General features: G+C 38.8%; 1 protein-coding gene across 1 annotated transcript in view; it reads right to left on the bottom strand.

Moving 5' to 3' along the window:
* Positions 1-17,682, bottom strand: part of PROS1 (protein S) — a 1,920,390-nt gene that overhangs the window by 1,431,552 nt on the left and 471,156 nt on the right. Inside the window, exon 4 of the mRNA XM_044071115.1 lies at positions 15,103-15,192. Coding sequence (XP_043927050.1) covers positions 15,103-15,192 — 90 coding nt within the window. The remainder of the gene's footprint in view (positions 1-15,102; positions 15,193-17,682) is intronic.

Genomic DNA, 17,682 nt, shown 5'->3' with positions numbered 1-17,682 from the left:
TCATAACTTCCTGTCAAACAAAAGTAAAAAATTCTCCTGTATCAGTCACTTTGGACATGAGTGATATATTGGGCTTAGCACAGGGTTAATTTCAGGCTACTGACTCTTCCAATTTAACTGCTCATGGTAAAAGAAAAAGGGAATCATCCCCTGCATAGCCAGAATGCTATGTCTATTTATAGGGAGGATTTTCCTGGCAAAAGTGGGTCTGTTTTTCATAACTTCCTGTCAAACAAAAGTAAAAAATTCTCCTGTATCAGTCACTTTGGACATGAGTGATATATTGGGCTTAGCACAGGGTTAATTTCAGGCTACTGACTCTTCCAATTTAACTGCTCATGGTAAAAGAAAAAGGGAATCATCCCCTGCATAGCCAGAATGCTATGTCTATTTATAGGGAGGATTTTCCTGGCAAAAGTGGGTCTGTTTTTTCATAACTTCCTGTCAAACAAAAGTAAAAAATTCTCCTGTATCAGTCACTTTGGACATGAGTGATATATTGGGCTTAGCACAGGGTTAATTTCAGGCTACTGACTCTTCCAATTTAACTGCTCATGGTAAAAGAAAAAGGGATTTTTCATTTTCTGAAAATGTTCAATTTTTTGAAACAAAGTGATTGTGAATGTACAGATTCTATTTTGCTTCCTACGGTTTCTGATTCAAATTATGTGGAGAGTGTGGCTTCACCCACTTCCGTTAAAGGATCCTCTTTCTATGAAACTACTTCCAGAGTGAATCAATTGTTTCACTGGGAACATAACATTCTACTGTCTATGAAGTATTATGATTTATTACAACTGGATTTTCAAGAACCTAATCAAATTACTCCTGCTCTTTCAGAAACTGAGGGTGTTTTTGTCTCAGCCTGTAACTTGCCTGCCAGCCTGCTGTCCTCAAGAAAGCAGATAGTTTCTAGCAACTTTTTGTAAACTTCCAGTCAACACCCATAGCTCCTCATGGCATCTGGACTTTTTTTCAGTCTGGTTTCTTTAAGTTACTTACCATCTAATAAGACAACATTACAAAAGGAAAAGAGTTAACAAAATGGCAATAAGATTGTTAATACAGGATGTCCTGCAGTAGAGTAATTATGACCATTTCCCACTTATTTATATTTTCAAAGCTTATGTTCATATTTTCAGAACTTGGATACCTACATGTTATTGAGGGATATGGTGTGAAATGACAGTTGGAGACAGGAAAACGGAGTCAATGTCCATTTATATCACATATACCGGACATATTGCCAGTTGTCTATAAGTTGCATATCTTGAACCTGTTGCACTTGATCTTGATGCACTTTAAGTTTCACATCTTGAGAGATATTCAGTGTTAGATATTGCTAATTATACAATAAAGCATATGTTTTCATAGGTCTGTATCTCTCTCAACACACACATTCAGAGAATTTCTTCCTGTCAAGAAAAAGCTTATGTCTGTTTAACAAACGTGTCCCATCAATATATGTCTAGTTTTCAGTTTCCAAGATATGACAATTTGTGAAAGTTTAGCAACAAATTATGGTTTTGTGTGCATTATTATATATTAAACATTGACTGGTCAATAATATTCCAAAACGAGCACGCTGACTGGTCAGCCCAATCAGCATGCCCGTTGTAAATCCTAGCATATACCAATGGAAAAAGGTCCAGTCGGCTGGACTTTTTTCCACAGCTATATACTGTAACTTTTATTTATTTTTTTAACAAAAATAAAAAAAAACTGTAACCCAGACTCTGGACATAGCAGAGAGACAGGACGGAGAAAATACTAAGAAAATCAGGTACGTTACTCAAAACTACCCGATTTTCCTTATATTTCCTCTATTCCGTCTCTCTCCTACCCCTGAACTGTCCGAAACTTTTTTTTAATTTAAAAAAAAAAAGAAAACAAAAAACATTGCTTCTTTTCCAAAGCACTGATGTACTGGATATGCATGGGAATGCAAGTCCCATACGCATGCTCAGTATATCAAAAAAAGCAACAGGATATATACCAGTCATGGAAGGACAGCATGGCACCGTTATACAAAGACATTATTTAAGAAAGGTAAGTATTTTTTTTCTTAAATAATGTCATTGTATAATAGCAGTAACCAACTCTGTTGTGTGGTATATTAAGATTTACCCACGGTTGCTTTATTTAATCACTCGGGCTTTGCCCTCGTGATTAAACCACACCAGTCATGGGTAAATCTTAATAAACCACACCAACGTCATTGGTTATTGCTTAATTATTGTATTTCTGGAAAGATCTTGAATGCACTGACTAACATGAGTGCAAAGAATATGCCTAACTGATAACATTGGTATTTGTACAGTATAAAATACCTTTTATTGTTCAATAAAATATTTACACTTGTTTATATTATGGTTTTCAAGTTGATTTTTTCAGAAACTGCTTTGGAATGCAAAGCTGTGTGTAAGCTGCTAGAGGTGTGGCATTCCAAACCACATGGGTATTAATGAAATAAACTGCCTCAAACTTACAAGCTTTTATACAGTCATTCCAGATCAGACCCAGCAGCTACTGTTCTAGTGAACCCAGCTGCTGCTAAACATCTGGTTAATACTAATCCATTCCCTTCTGACATGGATGGGAAAGCTCTTGATAGAGTAGGGGGAAAAGTGCATTCTCCTGCAACACCTACTTTCAGAATTATCAACTGTCAAGCATATAGGTTTGTCCTCTTTTGAGATAATGAGAAATATTATGGCATTAATTTCCTACTCAAAGGGGAAAGAAACGTCTTGATTTAACCAAATTGCTTCTTTTATTCAAGTGACTACCGACTGTTTGAAATCTGGTTATGATTCTGCTGATGCAACATTCAGAGCTGCTCTCACTGCAACTGCTATGAGGAGGTTTTCTTACTCAAAACTTTCCAGAAGACAGCAAAGCTAAAATTATGAATTCTCCCTTCGACAGAGAATTAGTCTGTGATCCTTCTACTGCAGAGGTCCTTATAAAATGAGATGAAAAATGTAAGCTGATTTAGAAAACCTCTCATATTTTTTAGCCTTCTTTCTCCAAGTTTGACAAAGGGTTTACTGCTATCTCTACTACCTTTTTGCAAAAAGCAAAGTAAACAATCACAGCAAGTTAAACAAATGTTTAAGAAGCAATGCCAGGGAGGTTCCAAAAAGAATGGGGGAACCTTTTAGAATAAAGAACAATCTAATAAGCCTGAATGATTGTCTACAAGACTCCCCTCCTCTTTCGCAGCCTGGCAAACACTTAATCCTTCCAGAAAATCTGAACCTCAGTTCCTCTGTTTTGTAGCAAATAATTTCAGACACATGGGTTCTGAAAGTAACCCATCAAGGTTACAGATCGCAGTGAGAGTCTCTCCCTCCATCGCAAGTTCTCGCCTGTCATTTGCCAGCCGAAACTCCTCTTTTTCTCTTGTCATTCATCATCTGCTGTCTGAGGGAGTGAGCTGTCCCTCCTCCTTAGTTAGGAGAGTGGTTCAATTTAAAAATATTTCTGGTGCCAGGAAAGAAAATTCATGGCGACTATTAAACTAACTTTCCTTTCTAATCTTGTTAGTGGTAGTGCTCAGATTCAAAATGCTGTACCTTCACAGCTTGTTATCCTTCCCAGTTCCTCATTTTGTGTTTTCTGGTGACCTTTGATTTAAAAGATGCATTTCATCACATTTCTAAAGGTCCAGATTTCAGACATTTCTTGAGGTTCTCTGTGTCTAGCTCACTTTATCAGTTATCTGCATTACTTTTTGTAAATATCCTTGGAGCAGTGGATACACCAAAGTGTCTAGCTCCTGATACAGCCTACTGTAGACTATGAGGTATAATAGCGTTCCTTTATTTTGATGTCTTGATTACCTTTTCACAATCTTTTACAAAGTATCAGGAATCTATCAATTGGGTGAAGGATCTCCTACACAAACTAGAATTCCAGGAAAACATACAAAAATCTTATTTGACAACTTCTTACAGGATTGCTTTCCTGGGATGTCCCCTAGATATCAGAGTTCAAAGAGCTTTTCCTCCAGGGGGAAAAGTAGAGCTATATTTGGATATATTCTTGAGTTTTTCCATTCATACTACTCCCTCCACAAGGGAATTTCTTAGGATTCTGGGTCTCATGGCTTCTATGATTCTCATAATTCTTCTAGTAAGGCTTCACAGGAGAAAAATCCAGTGGTATCTAAAATCTGTTTGGCCCCATCAACATCTCCTGACATTCTAGATTCCAGTTTTGGGGTTTGCAGAAAGTGAGATTTTATAGTGTAGAGACCATATTTACTCTGAATCCAGGTCTCACATTTTTCATTCCAGCTCCCACCACAGTCCGTAACAATGCACATCTCAGACTGCTTGGACAGCATTGTCTCTGGGGATAAAAGTACAGGATCTTTGGAAAAGAAAAGACGGACCAAAACACAAATATAAAAGAGATGCTGGCATTCTTAACTGCACTCATCATTTTCAAACAGCTCTGGTCCCCTGGGCCTGTTTACAGACAAAACCATAACAATGTGGTACATAAACGGGGAGAAGATCTCAAATCTTACTCTATGTGCAGACTAACCATGGCAGCCTGGGATACAACTTTTCAGCACGACCTCACTCTACAAGCATCTTACATACCATCTTAGAAAAAATTCTCTGGCAGAGAGGTTAAGCAGGACCAGGCCAGATCTTCATGAATGGAAACCGAATTGGGGGCGGGGGGGGGGGTCATCTATAAATTGACTCAGCTATGAGGAGCACCTCAAATAGAAATTTTTGCCTCAACGCACAACAATCATTTGGCAAATTTCTTCTCCAGGACTCCATGTAAGAAGGCCTAGCAGACAGATGCTTTTACTTTTCCTTGGGCACGATCATTCACATATGCTTTGCTACCCTTTCCAATTTAATGCATCATTCTGAATATTCTGAATGATCCTCCAAAGATTTCTGTGGTGTCTCCCTTCTTGTCCAGGGAACACTGTTTATCCCTTCTTTTGGGCATGGCCTGAGGTAATTACCACAAGCTTCTTCACACACTGGACCTGCTCACACAAGTCAAGAAGTGTTTGATACATCCTCACCCCACACAACTGCAACAAACTGCATGGAAGATAAAATTTTAATAACATTTAGGCATCTGTTTTGTGAGAATGTGCAGCGGGTATTAAATGAAGCAAGAAAACCTGCTACTAAAAATCATACATTAGTACATGGAAATATTTTCTAGTTGATGCAAAGAAAAAAGTGAGCACCCTTTCAGGGTTAGTGTTTCTCTGGTTCACATTATTTGTGTGGGATACTATACCCTGCCTTATTCCTCCATCAAGTTTTATCAGTCAGCCATTCAGCATATCTGCCCATGGATCCTCCTCTTTCAATGCAAACTTGTGTAAAAATGTTTTTTCAAAGAGGCTTCTTCTTGGTATCTTAATTTTGAGTTGGAAAAATCAACTCTTTCTCCTTTTGAACAAGCTCATCAGGCTCACAAAGGTTCCTTGTATTCTGTTTCCTACATGCTATTAAGGGAAGACCTTTGGCTGGCATACAATACATTGTCAGACTCCCTGCTTACATTTATCAAGGGTACCAAAACTTGTCAGAAATTTGGGATGCATTGCTAGCTTTAAAAAGGCTCAAGTAGTTGTTAGCCTAGTACACACACATATGAACTTATGAACTATAAAAAAATGGATGCCTCCTCCAGGTCCAGAACAGGTTTTGCTAGGACCATTCTCCAGGCCTCCTGAGTCCCCATTCTTCCTCTTCTCAGTCAGTCTAAGCTATGCTAATCTACCTACACAGCTAAGGGTAAAGCAGTAGTGATCATAATGAAGGAGAAAGTACAGTTGTGTAAGTAAACATACCGTAACAGTAGATGTTCAAATGATCACTGCTGCAGTAGCCACTCCTTCCCTCTGTCAACCTTATTTTTGTATGTTTTTTGTTGTCAGAGTGAGGACCACTATTCTTATTTTCCTAAGACTGCTATTTTCAAGGCTTTAACCTTCTGTTCTCTGTTGACAAGCTTTGAAGAGCTTGATGTCTAAACTCATCTTTTTAGTTAGCTCAGCTCAAACTGATTAATGTTATGGGTGCACAGAAGATAACCTATGCTTTGAAAGCTGGCTTGCTGTTATATCCTTAAGACATAAGCCATATAGCTAAAAGTTACTGCAGCATTGATCATTTGAACTTATACTGTTATGGTAATTATACTTACAGAAATGTACTATTTTCCTTGCTGATGCTCTAAGGGAGCTCAGGTCATCAGAGTCTGTATTGCCTGAACAAGATTAAGACCCAGGCTGGATACAAATGTTTTCTATGGGGGGCTGAGGTAGAGGATGTCTTAAAGAAACATATATTTGGTCGTTTGCTGCTTGAAAAAACAGCTCTATTTCTGGTACAGTCCAGCGGTTGGATATGTTTAAAAGTGTTTGTGTCTGACATCCAATCATGAGGATCTGCTGGGGTCCTCAGGGATTTTTCTTGAGTTGGAATGTACATAGTTTTCAGGAACACACTGGATTTTAGAGTTTTCTCTCAGGCATGCATACCTGACCTGCAGACTGGATAGGTGTGTGTTACACCCCCCTCCAACACACACATTTATGTACCACATTCTTGTAGTATTGTTTATAACCACATTAAGGACTCTGGTATTCTATAAGGGTTTGAATGTCCTGAATGACTGCCATAACTTATTTTATATTTATGTGCCTCTTTCTGTCTAGGGCTCAAACTGCTTAGAACTTTGAGATCTACTGTCTAAATCCCCCCAGGCAGTTCCCTTGGTATCTAGAATTTGAACTTGATCTGGGTTTTGTTGTCTGAAGGGCTCCCCTTGTTCTTTTGCACTTATGTGTTCCACCACTCCATCTACTGCTTTACACAGAGCAAGACTGTGCTGCTCCCATATTTACATCAGGAACCACAGCAACTTTTCCTTATGTAATTTTGCCAATGAGGTCATAAAGTGGTGCATATAATGTAACCAGTGATTATGAAGAACTCCTGAGATGTTATCTTTTCACCTCCTGAAAGAAGGTGGTCAGGGATGCCACCGTCACTTGGTGAAGGAAAGCTCTGGATTTTGTGGCATCTGTGATAGCCCCTTAGAACACCTCTAACCTTTCAAGGATTAGTTTTGATTTCTGGATGTTCAGTGGAAGGCCTGGACTCTGAAAACGATATGATGTAACTCAGATCCCTCTGTTGCTCTGCCTGAGAATGGGCCAGAATTAAGCAGTTGTCCTGGTATGGTAGACATGGATGTCCTTGGTCTTACAATGAGCAATTACTTGAGACAGACATTTTGTAAAGACTATGGGAGCAGTGGTCAAACCAATATGAGAAGAGTAGGTGACTTGCTTATGGAAACCTCCTGCTTTGAACCTCAGACAAAAGTGTTGGTTTTTGTTAATGGGTATGTTTGAGTAAGCATCAAGTAAGATCACTTTTACCATGAGGGTCTGAGAGGCCAGGAGTAGCAATGAAGGCTTAACATATTAATATTATGAATATGGGTACCTTTAGAAGCTTACTAAGTCTCAGGTGGTTGAGGATAGGTCTCCAGGGTCCATCTCTCATTGGTACCAGAAACAGTCTTGAGTAAAATCTGTTGCCCTGATGGGATCACTTATATGGATTCCTAAACAGGCATAGAATAAACAAGAGGTCCTATGCAGTCTTCATGATCCTTTGGGATGCATCCAATACCATGCATTTTGAAATACTTAAAGATAGCAGGGTGTAACCTTTGGAGAAAATTTCTAGTATACCCTTTTCCTTTGTTAATGTCTTACCAATTTTGTCAAAATAAGACCACACAGCCTCTTATCCTTTATAGTTAATGAGGAATACGTATGAAGTCCGTGGACTGGGTTAAGTTCTTGGAGGATGAGAAGACTGAGTCAGTCACAGTTGCTCTCTGCTAGGAACTTGGTACTGAAGGCTACCAGACCTCTCTCTGTGCTCTCGCACCCATTGTTTTCTCTTGTACATCCTTGCCTTTTCCTCAGATTGCAGACAATTACTTGGTAGGATATTTTTTGCTGTATTATGGAAGGGGATAAAACGTCTGTTTTGCCTCAATAAAACTATTGTTTCATTGACTCAATTGTCTCTTTACTACCTTCTTTGCTGAAAACTGGATGAGAGGAGGGTGGAAAAACAAGTATCTGTTTCACGGTGCATTCAGTAGTTCTGTTTTAACATACTCAAACAGGGACTGTAGCCACAATCAAGTAGCACCAGCCCTAGATACTGCATCCACAGGCTCATACCCACCCATGGGTGCCTCTGCAGAACTCTCACCCTCAAATCGATGAAGGCCTGCTGAACTAGCTATCATCATGGGCCATCCCACACTTTTCATTTGAGGCTTGCTTCTCTTTCTCTTAATATTTTCTTTTCTTAGACTGGATGTCCATAGTGCCTCGCTGCTGTTAGCTAGCAGATATGGGGGTTAGTTTATCAAGAGTTACAAGGCATTTCTTTAACTGGAAAAAAGTGAAAGATGTGGGCAACAAAGGGAGGTGCACATGTCGAAGCCTCATGCTAAACTCAAAACTGTGACCTGCCTGGATTTCTAAGATAAAATACTGTTAATTCATTCACTGCAGGATGTAATTTGTATCAACTAAGAATAGATGCACTCTAATAACATAGTAATTCTGTGTTATTCTGCAGTGTTCAATACATGTTCTTTGCCAATATTCACAAATGCATATTAGATTTCTCATGAACTTCCATAAGATCTCATTTGCAAAGAAAATTAGTTCCTTAGCTTTGGCCCAAGGCAGAGATATTTTCCTTATCTGTGGAAAAGATATTTCCTAGTGTAATCATTCCACATTGTGAGATTTTGTACAATATGGGTATATAATACACAAATCCAGCCAGCAGCTTGTCACAAGATGCAGATCTTGTAGCAGAGCAGGGTGGAATAATTTCAACTAGATTTAAAATGAATATGTAACTTTTTGTTAGGAACTGCCGCTAGGTTATGGGTCTTACCAAAGTATGCACTTGTAACAGAATCACATGTATGCCCTACATATTCTAATGCGTTCTCTACATATGATATTTACGTAGAGGGGGAAAACAGGGACTGCCCGAGCACTAATCCTTGAAAGAGACATGCATTAATACAAGCAGGAGAGGAATCAGTACTACTGAACTTTTCTCAGTAACACACCTCATGAGCTAGTATTAGTCTAGACAGTACTATGAGAAACATTAAGCAGCATGTGAATATCCACTGTGTTAATTCATTGCCTTCATAGGAACCCTGAAAAGTTACCATGAATCCTGAACATTCTGATAAAATCAAGTTACCAACATAAGTATAATCAACAGAATGGCCCAGCACAAACTTGTATTCATAGTGGTTATCATTCATCAGATTTAAACTATTAAACTGAACTTTATAAGCCATAATAAACAAGTTAATTATTGCAAACCACTTAAAATACTTCTGTAAACTTTTTAGCAGAACCCAAACCTCCATCAACAGTTTTGTTTTTCATGCTTAGAGCTTTCACATGAGACTATGCACATTTCTATTTAGTTGATGCGATATTTAGAGAAATATGAAAATTATGACATTTGCAACATTATACATGTGAACACCACATAATGTCTTTTTAGCTGTTCTAGACAGGGTCAAGTACCACTAACAGTTGAGATGTTCATAAGCTTTAACTTGAATCTTTCAGCATCCTGTGTAAAACATGACTGGTATGAACATGCTGAATTTGAAAACCAAAGGTGTCACTAGAATGGTCCTAGAAAAATTCCTGTAGTTTTCAGTAGGGTTAATGGGATGCTTATTTAGATCTATGAAAAGAAAATCAGTGAGCTGAGGTTTCTGCATACCTTTATAAATGTAGTCATAAAAGGATGAGAGCAGTATCAGTACAAGTCTTTTTAGAGCATTTGTGGATACTGTGCAAGAATACTATCCGTGTTTACTGTCTTTAAATACTGTCGACAGTACTCCTGGATTTTATAAAGGACATCACTGACTACAGTGCTTCCATGATTTTACAAATAACATCACTGCCTATAGTACACTCTGAATTTTACAGAGGATATCCTACACTACTCCCCAGGTTTTACAAAGAACTTAACTGCCTACTGTATTCTTCAGATTTTACAAATAACATTACAGCCTACAGTACTCCCTGAATTTTACAAACATCACTCTCTACAGTACTACGAGGCGGCCACAGTGGTGCAGCAGTTAGCATTGCCACCTCACAACAAGAGGTTCTCCGGTTCAATCCTCGGCTGGGGTACCTTCTGTGCGGAGTCTGCATGTCATCCCTGTGGCCGCGTGGGTTTCCTCTGGGTGCTCCGGTTTCCTCTCACATCCCAAAGACATGCTCTAGGTGGATTGGACACACTAAAATTGGCCCTAGGTGTGAGTGTGTGTGTGCCTTCTGTGGAAGGTTGGGTGCCGGGCTGGCAACTCGACACCGTAAAACTCCACTGCCAATCATGAGCGGACAGGTGATCCACTGTGGCGACCCCTAACCAGGAAAAAGCCGAAAGAAGAAGAAAGAAGACTCTACAGTACTCCCTAGATTTTAAAAACATCATCACTGCTACAGTACTCCCTAGATTTTACAAAGAACATCATTACCTACAATACTCCCTGGATTTCACAAAGATCATCACTGCCTTCAATTCTCCCTGGTATAGTGCTCCTTGAATTTTGCAAAGAACAACGCCATCTGCAGTTCTCTATGGATTTTACAGAGAAAGTCTCTGCCTACACTACTCCTTACATTTTACAGAGGACATCACTGCCTACAGTACCCCCTGGAATTTGCATAGAATGTTACTGCCTACAGTACTCCCTGGATTTTTAGAAAGAATGTTACTGCCTAAAGTACGCCCTGGATTTTACAAAGAATGTCACTGCTGAAAGTACACCCTGGATTTTACAAAGAATGTCAGTGTCTACAACACTCCTTGGATTTTACAAAGAACATCACTGCTTACAGTACTCCCTTGATTTTACAAAGAACATCACTGCTAAAGTACTCCCTGCTACAATATTTTCTGTATTTTACAAAGAACATCACTACCTACAGTACTCCCTGGACTTCACAAAGATCATCACTGCCTTCGGTTCCGCCTGGTACAGTGCTCCCTGAATTTTACAAAAAACAACACAGTCTGCAGTTCTCTATGGATTTTACAGAGAAAATCTCTGCCTACACTACTCCTTACATTTTACAGAGAACATCACTGCCTACAGTACTCCCTGCAGTTTGCACAAAATGTCACTGCCTACAGTACTCCCTGGATTTTACAAAAATGTCACTGCCTAAAGTGTGCCCTGGATTTTACAAAGAATGCCATTGTCTACAGCACTCCCTGGATTTCCCAAAGAACTTCACTATCTACAGAACTCTCTCAATTTTAGAAAGAGTATCACTTCTAACAGTACTCCCTGGATTTTGCAAAGAACATCACTGCCTACACTACTCCCTTGATTTCACAGAAAAAAAAACTCTGCCTACAATACTCCCTGGATTTCACAAAGAAATCACTGCTTACACTATTCCCTTGTACAATATTCCCTGAATTTTTCAAAGAACATCACTTCCTACAGTTCTCCCTATATTTTACAAAGAAGATCACTACCTACAGTACTTCCTAGTACAGTACTCAATGACGTTTACAAAGAACATCACTGCCTACACTACTCCCTTGATTTCACAGAAGAAAAAAAAACTCTGCCTACAATACTCCCTGGATTTCACAAAGAACATCACTGCTTACACTATTCCCTTGTACAATATTCCCTGAATTTTTCAAAGAACATCACTTTCTACAGTTCTCCCTATATTTTACAAAGAAGATCACTACCTACAATACTTCCTAGTACAGTACTCAATGACGTTTACAAAGAACATCACTGCCTACAGTACTCCCTTTAGTTTACAAAGAACATCACTCCCTACTGTACTCCCCAGATTTTACATAGAACATCACTGCCTACAGTACTACCTGGATTTCACAAAGAACATCACTGCTTTTAGTTCTCACTGGTACAGTACTCCCTGGATTTTACAAAGAACATCACTGCTTACAATTCTCCCTGGATTTTACAGAGAAAATCTTGGTCTACATTACTCCCTGGATTTTAGAGAAAATGTCACTGCTTACAGTAATCCCTGCAGTTTACTGAGAACATCACTGCCTACAGTGCTCCCTGGAGATTACAGAGATGGTCACTGCCTACAGTACTCCCTGTTTACAGAGTTTGTCACTGCTCACAGTACTCCATGTAGTTTACAGAGAATGTCACTGCCTAGAGTACTTGCTGCAGTTTGCAGAGAAAGTTACTGCTTACAGTACTCGCTGCAGTTTACAGAGAATGCCATTGCTTACAGTATTCCCTGCGGATTACAGAGAATGACACTGTCAACATTATTCCCTGGATTTTATAAAAAAAACTCCACTGTCTAAAGAACTCCTTGAATTTTACAAAGAGCATCACTGCCTACAGTATTACCTTGAATTTTACAAAGAAAATCACTGCTTACAGTACTCCCAGGATTTTACAAGGATCACTGCCTGCAGTACTCCTCGGATTTTGCACAGAACATCACTGCCTAAAGTACTCCCTGTTTTTTTACAAAGAACATCACTGTTTACAGTATTCCCCGGATTTTACACAGGACATCTTTGCCTTCAGTACTCCCTGGATTTTTCAAAGAACATCACTGTCTACAGTATTCCTTGGATTTTACAAAGAACATCACTACCTACAGTATTTCCGGCTAAAATACTACCTGGATTTTGCAAAGAATATAACTGTCTATAGTACTTTGTGGATTTTACAAAACAAATTACTGCCTACAATACCCCCTAGAGTTTCCAAAGAACATCACTGCCTACAGTACTCCCTAGTACAATATTATCTGAATCTTACAAAGATCACTGCCTATAGTTCTCCCTAGATATTACAAACAACATCACTGCTTACAGTACTTCCTAGTACAGTACTCCCTGGAGTTTGCAAAAAACACCACTGCCTACAGTATTCCCTTGATTTTAAAAAGAACATCACTCCCTACTCTACTACTCAGATTTTACAAAGAACATCACTGCCCACCACACTCCCTGGATTTCCCATAAAAATATCACTGCCTTCAGTTCTCCCTGGTACAATGTTCCCCTGGATTTTACAAAGAACATCCTTGCCTACAATTCTCCCTGTAGTTTACATAGAAAATCTCTGCCTACAGAACTCCCTGGATTTTATAGAGAATGTCACTGCCTTCAGTACTCCCTGTAGTTTTTTTATTTTATTTATTTATCTTTTGTTTACTAGGAAAGCCTAACTGGGACAGAGTACATTTTTAGTGGAGGCCCGGCGAGAAACTCTCCAGATAGTTTACAGAGAACATCACTGCCTACAGTACTCCCTGTAGTTTACACAGAACGTCACTGCCTACAGTACTCTCTGCATTTTTCAGAGATAGTCACTGCTTATATTACTCCATGCAGTTTACAGAGAATGACACTGTCTACAGTACTACCTGGATTTTTCAAATAACAGTACTCCCTGGATTTTACAAGGATCACTGCCTACAGTACTCCCCAGAATTTGCAAAGAACATTACTGCCTGGAGTACTCCCTGGTAGAATACTTCTGGGATTTTTACAGAGAATATCAGTGCCTTCAGTACTCTCTGGTAGAATACTCCCTCAGTTTTGTAAAAAGCATAACTGCCTACAGTACTCCCTGGATTTTACAAAGAACATCACTGCCTAGAGTACTCCCTGCCTTTTGTAAACCCCCCCCCCCCCAAAAAAAAAGACAGGGAGTACTCTAGGCAGTGATTCTTTGTAAAATCCAGTTAGTACTATAGGCAGTAATGTTCTTTGTAAAATCCAAGAAGTACTGTAGACAGTGATATTCTTTGCAAAATCTAGAGTCCTGTATTCAGTGATGTTATTTCTAAAATCCAGGTAGTACTGTAGAGAATGATATTCTTTGTAAAAATCCAGGGAGTATTGTACCAGGGAGCAGTGTAGGCAGTGATGTTCTTCGCAATATCCAGGGAACACTGTAGACAGTGATGTTCTTTGAAGAATCCAGGGATTACTGCAGGCAGTGATGTTCTGTGTAAAATCCAGGAAATACTGTAAACAACACTCCCAAGTACAATACTTCCTGAATTTTACAAAGATCATCACTGCCTAAAATACACCCTGGATTTTACAAAGAATACCACTGCCTATAGTACTCCCTGGATTTCCCACAGAACACCACTGCCTTCAGTCTTCCCTGATACAGTAGGATTTTACAAAGAACATCACTGCTTACAGTTCTCCCTGGATTATACAAAGAACATTACTGTCTACACTTCTCCCCAGATGTTGCAAAGAATGTCATTGTCTACAGTACTCCCTGACTGTCTACAGTATTTCTTGGATTTTACATAAGGTTACCATAAGGCCGGGTTTCCCTTGCCACGTCCTCTTTTTTGGGCTCCTGCCCGGGCAGTTTTTGAAAATTCTGCGATTTGTCCGGGTTTTAAAACCTGGACAAATCGCAGAATTTTCAAAAAACAGACATCCCTATTTTGGAGTCTTTCCTCCGCTTTTTTTTTTTGATTGGCTCATATACGAGCCAATCAAAAAACGGAGCTCTGTTCAATGCAGAACTGCTTGATGTTCCGCATTGAACAGAAGAGGGTCCGCTGTTCGAGGCTTGTATACGGGCCAATCAAAAATCCCCAAACACGGTCCTTTTTTTTGCTCTTCAACCTAAGAGGACAAAATAATACAGCACATATTTTTTCGTCCTCTTTTACATACAAACAATTATGATAACCCTAATTTTACAAAGAATATCACTGCCTACAGTTCTCACTGGATTTTTTACAGAGCATCACTGCCTATAGTACTTTCTGGATTTTACGCAAAACAGCATTGCCTCAGCAATTCTTTTACTTTTACTTTTATGAGGATCTTGTATCCTTTTTGGTCACATTTAAATTAATTATATTGACCATTATTTTAACCATAAAAAACATAAGGCAATCCCCATTAATAATTTGCCAGCATTCATGAACAGAAAAGATGAATCACAAACCTTTAATGCAAGTTCTCCTGTCACTTGGGGCTTCACTGTCCAAGGCCACACGAAAGTTTGAAACCTCTGACCGGTAAGCACCAAGACAGTCTGCAGATACAAAAATGCAAATTAGTAAGCATGTTAAGTAAATTAATTGAGTGCAGTAGACTAATGCTGTCATTCATTTTGTTGACTGTACTAACATTTTTGCTATGGTTAGGTTTGATTATGTAGTAAATATTTAACAGATTTAGTAGGTAATAACAAGAAAATATCTATCACAAAAGTGATGATTAAGAGCCCAATGAAACAAACTGGAAAACAGTGCTCAGAGCGAAAAACACCAGCCAAACAAAATAAAAAAAAACACTGTAGGGCTGCAGGAAAACTACGACTACAACCAAGGAATAAAACAATGTCCAAAAACTTTAATGCTGATATAAACACCAAAAAATAAAACGCGTAACTGTTTCACCGCGTTTTTCATCCCTACAACTGGGACTTCCTCAAATCCACATTAACAATCCCATATCTCCCTTTCATATAAAACACCTCCAATTAAGGTAATTCAATAAATATGATAATTAAGAGATTTATCATACAATTAATATTTAAGGAATGAACGTGACAGATATTAAGAGAGTAGAATATCTTGCTCTTTAAAACTCTTCTGATTCTTTCTAGCAATACATATCCCAGCTGCAGCCACATTTTCAAGACCTTCCTACCTGCTTTCTAGTCAGTTACAATAGCTTTGCAATAACCAACATACATAATCTCTTTCTCAGAGTAAACCCATTTTTAAAAAGGTTGCACCATGTCTTATCAGTAAGGCTGTCCCCTCTCACTCATTTTTCTTCTAAACCATGTGGGTAGGTAACTGCATTGTAAAAGGATGCTGAGCCTCCCATTTCATATGCTATTTCCTTTGACAACTTGATCCTACCTCCCACAAACATGTTTTAATAGTGAATAAGACCATCTCACAAATTTTAAAATTTGCTTGTCCTTGCTTTGCCAGCTAAACATGTTGGGGATGGGTAGATTATGGACTGATTATAGTTCACTCAAGTGTGCTTAAGGAATGGTGTTTGCCTTTTGCACATATGTGTGTTCTTCAGGACTGGGATGAACCACTCAGTCTTTTAGTCTTGTTACAAAAGGCAATCCATGGTGTTTTTCTTTTTCTTTTTTGCAAAGAACTAATAAGAATAAAACTACTCATGCACTGCAGAAACCCCTTTACAGACCATTTACAAAAAAATAAATAAATAAATAAAATAATAATAATAATAAAAATGCCTGATTTTCTTCAAGTTGTGTATAATCTACAGAACCAATTCATCCATCCACAACCCATTTTTCCCATTTTTTACACATGGATTTGGGGTGTCACATCAACAATGACAATCATTTACAGCCAAGGCTTACACTCTCAGGTGGCTAGCCCTGATGTGGTAGTACTTCCACATGACACACTCATGCATTCTCACACCTATGGCCAATTTAAAGTATCCAGTCCACCAGTCTTTTGAATGTGGGAGGAAACCAGAGCAGCCAGAGGAAACCCAAGGGAACTCAGGGAGGACATGCAGATTCAGCACAGAAGGCACCCCAGTCAAAAATCGAACCATGGACCCTCTTGCTGTGAGGTGACAACACTACCCACTATGCCACTGTGCCACCCACCTGTCCTTTCTACTGCCAACTGTTACCCTCTGTTCCTCCTTAAGTTCCACTCAGTACTGTACACTCAAGAAAACATTTCTTCTACTCTGGGAAAGAACCACACACACGCTATAAAAGGGGGATAACAATTTAACATTTATTTATTGTTTGTTGTATGTCTCACCCTTGTTTATATCAAACCTCTTGCTATATGCAGCAGTAAGACACACTTAATACCTTTCACTATTCTGGCCAACAAGCCCTACCCCACAGATACACATCTGCAAACTTTGCCAAATCTCACATCTGCAAACGTTGCCAAATCTCAAACAGGCTGAAAAAAAAACTTTTCTCCATCTATTACCTTGCACTAATTACATTACTTTAATAAATATAAACAAGATATAAAAATAATTATGTTAAATAATGAAAAAAAAATCCCTTCATTTAATCAAAGGTAGATAAGTTCCCATAAAGCAAAAGTATATACAAAATTGTCCCCCTCATATTCTATGTTGACCCTGAGCAGTTCTCAACCCATGTTATAAACCTGGTCAAATGACCATCACCTTTGCCCCCAAATATTGCTTACTATAAACATCATATAGCATACCTACAGAAGTCCATATTATGCGTCAGCATGACTTAAACCACACAAGCATAACATTATTTAGATGTGGATAATGCACAACTTACATCACCCCTTCACTCATGACTCATTACTTCTATATTATCATCCAGCCCCTAAGGACCATGATTCAACCTATTGGCAGTGCCCTACATAGGGTCTATATTAGAACATCGAAGTTTCAAAACTTCGAATGTTCTAATATCGAACCCTATTCAGCGAAAGCTGAAAACATCGAACATACAGAAAAAATTTGCTGTTCCAAAACACATACACACAACACAAGCACACCAAACAAACAG

The sequence above is a fragment of the Protopterus annectens genome, chromosome 5.part0 (assembly GCF_019279795.1).
Source record: "Protopterus annectens isolate FY-2018-M chromosome 5.part0, PAN1.0, whole genome shotgun sequence".
In the NCBI taxonomy this organism is placed as follows: domain Eukaryota; kingdom Metazoa; phylum Chordata; order Ceratodontiformes; family Protopteridae; genus Protopterus; species Protopterus annectens.
This window is presented reverse-complemented; position numbering and strand designations above follow the sequence as displayed.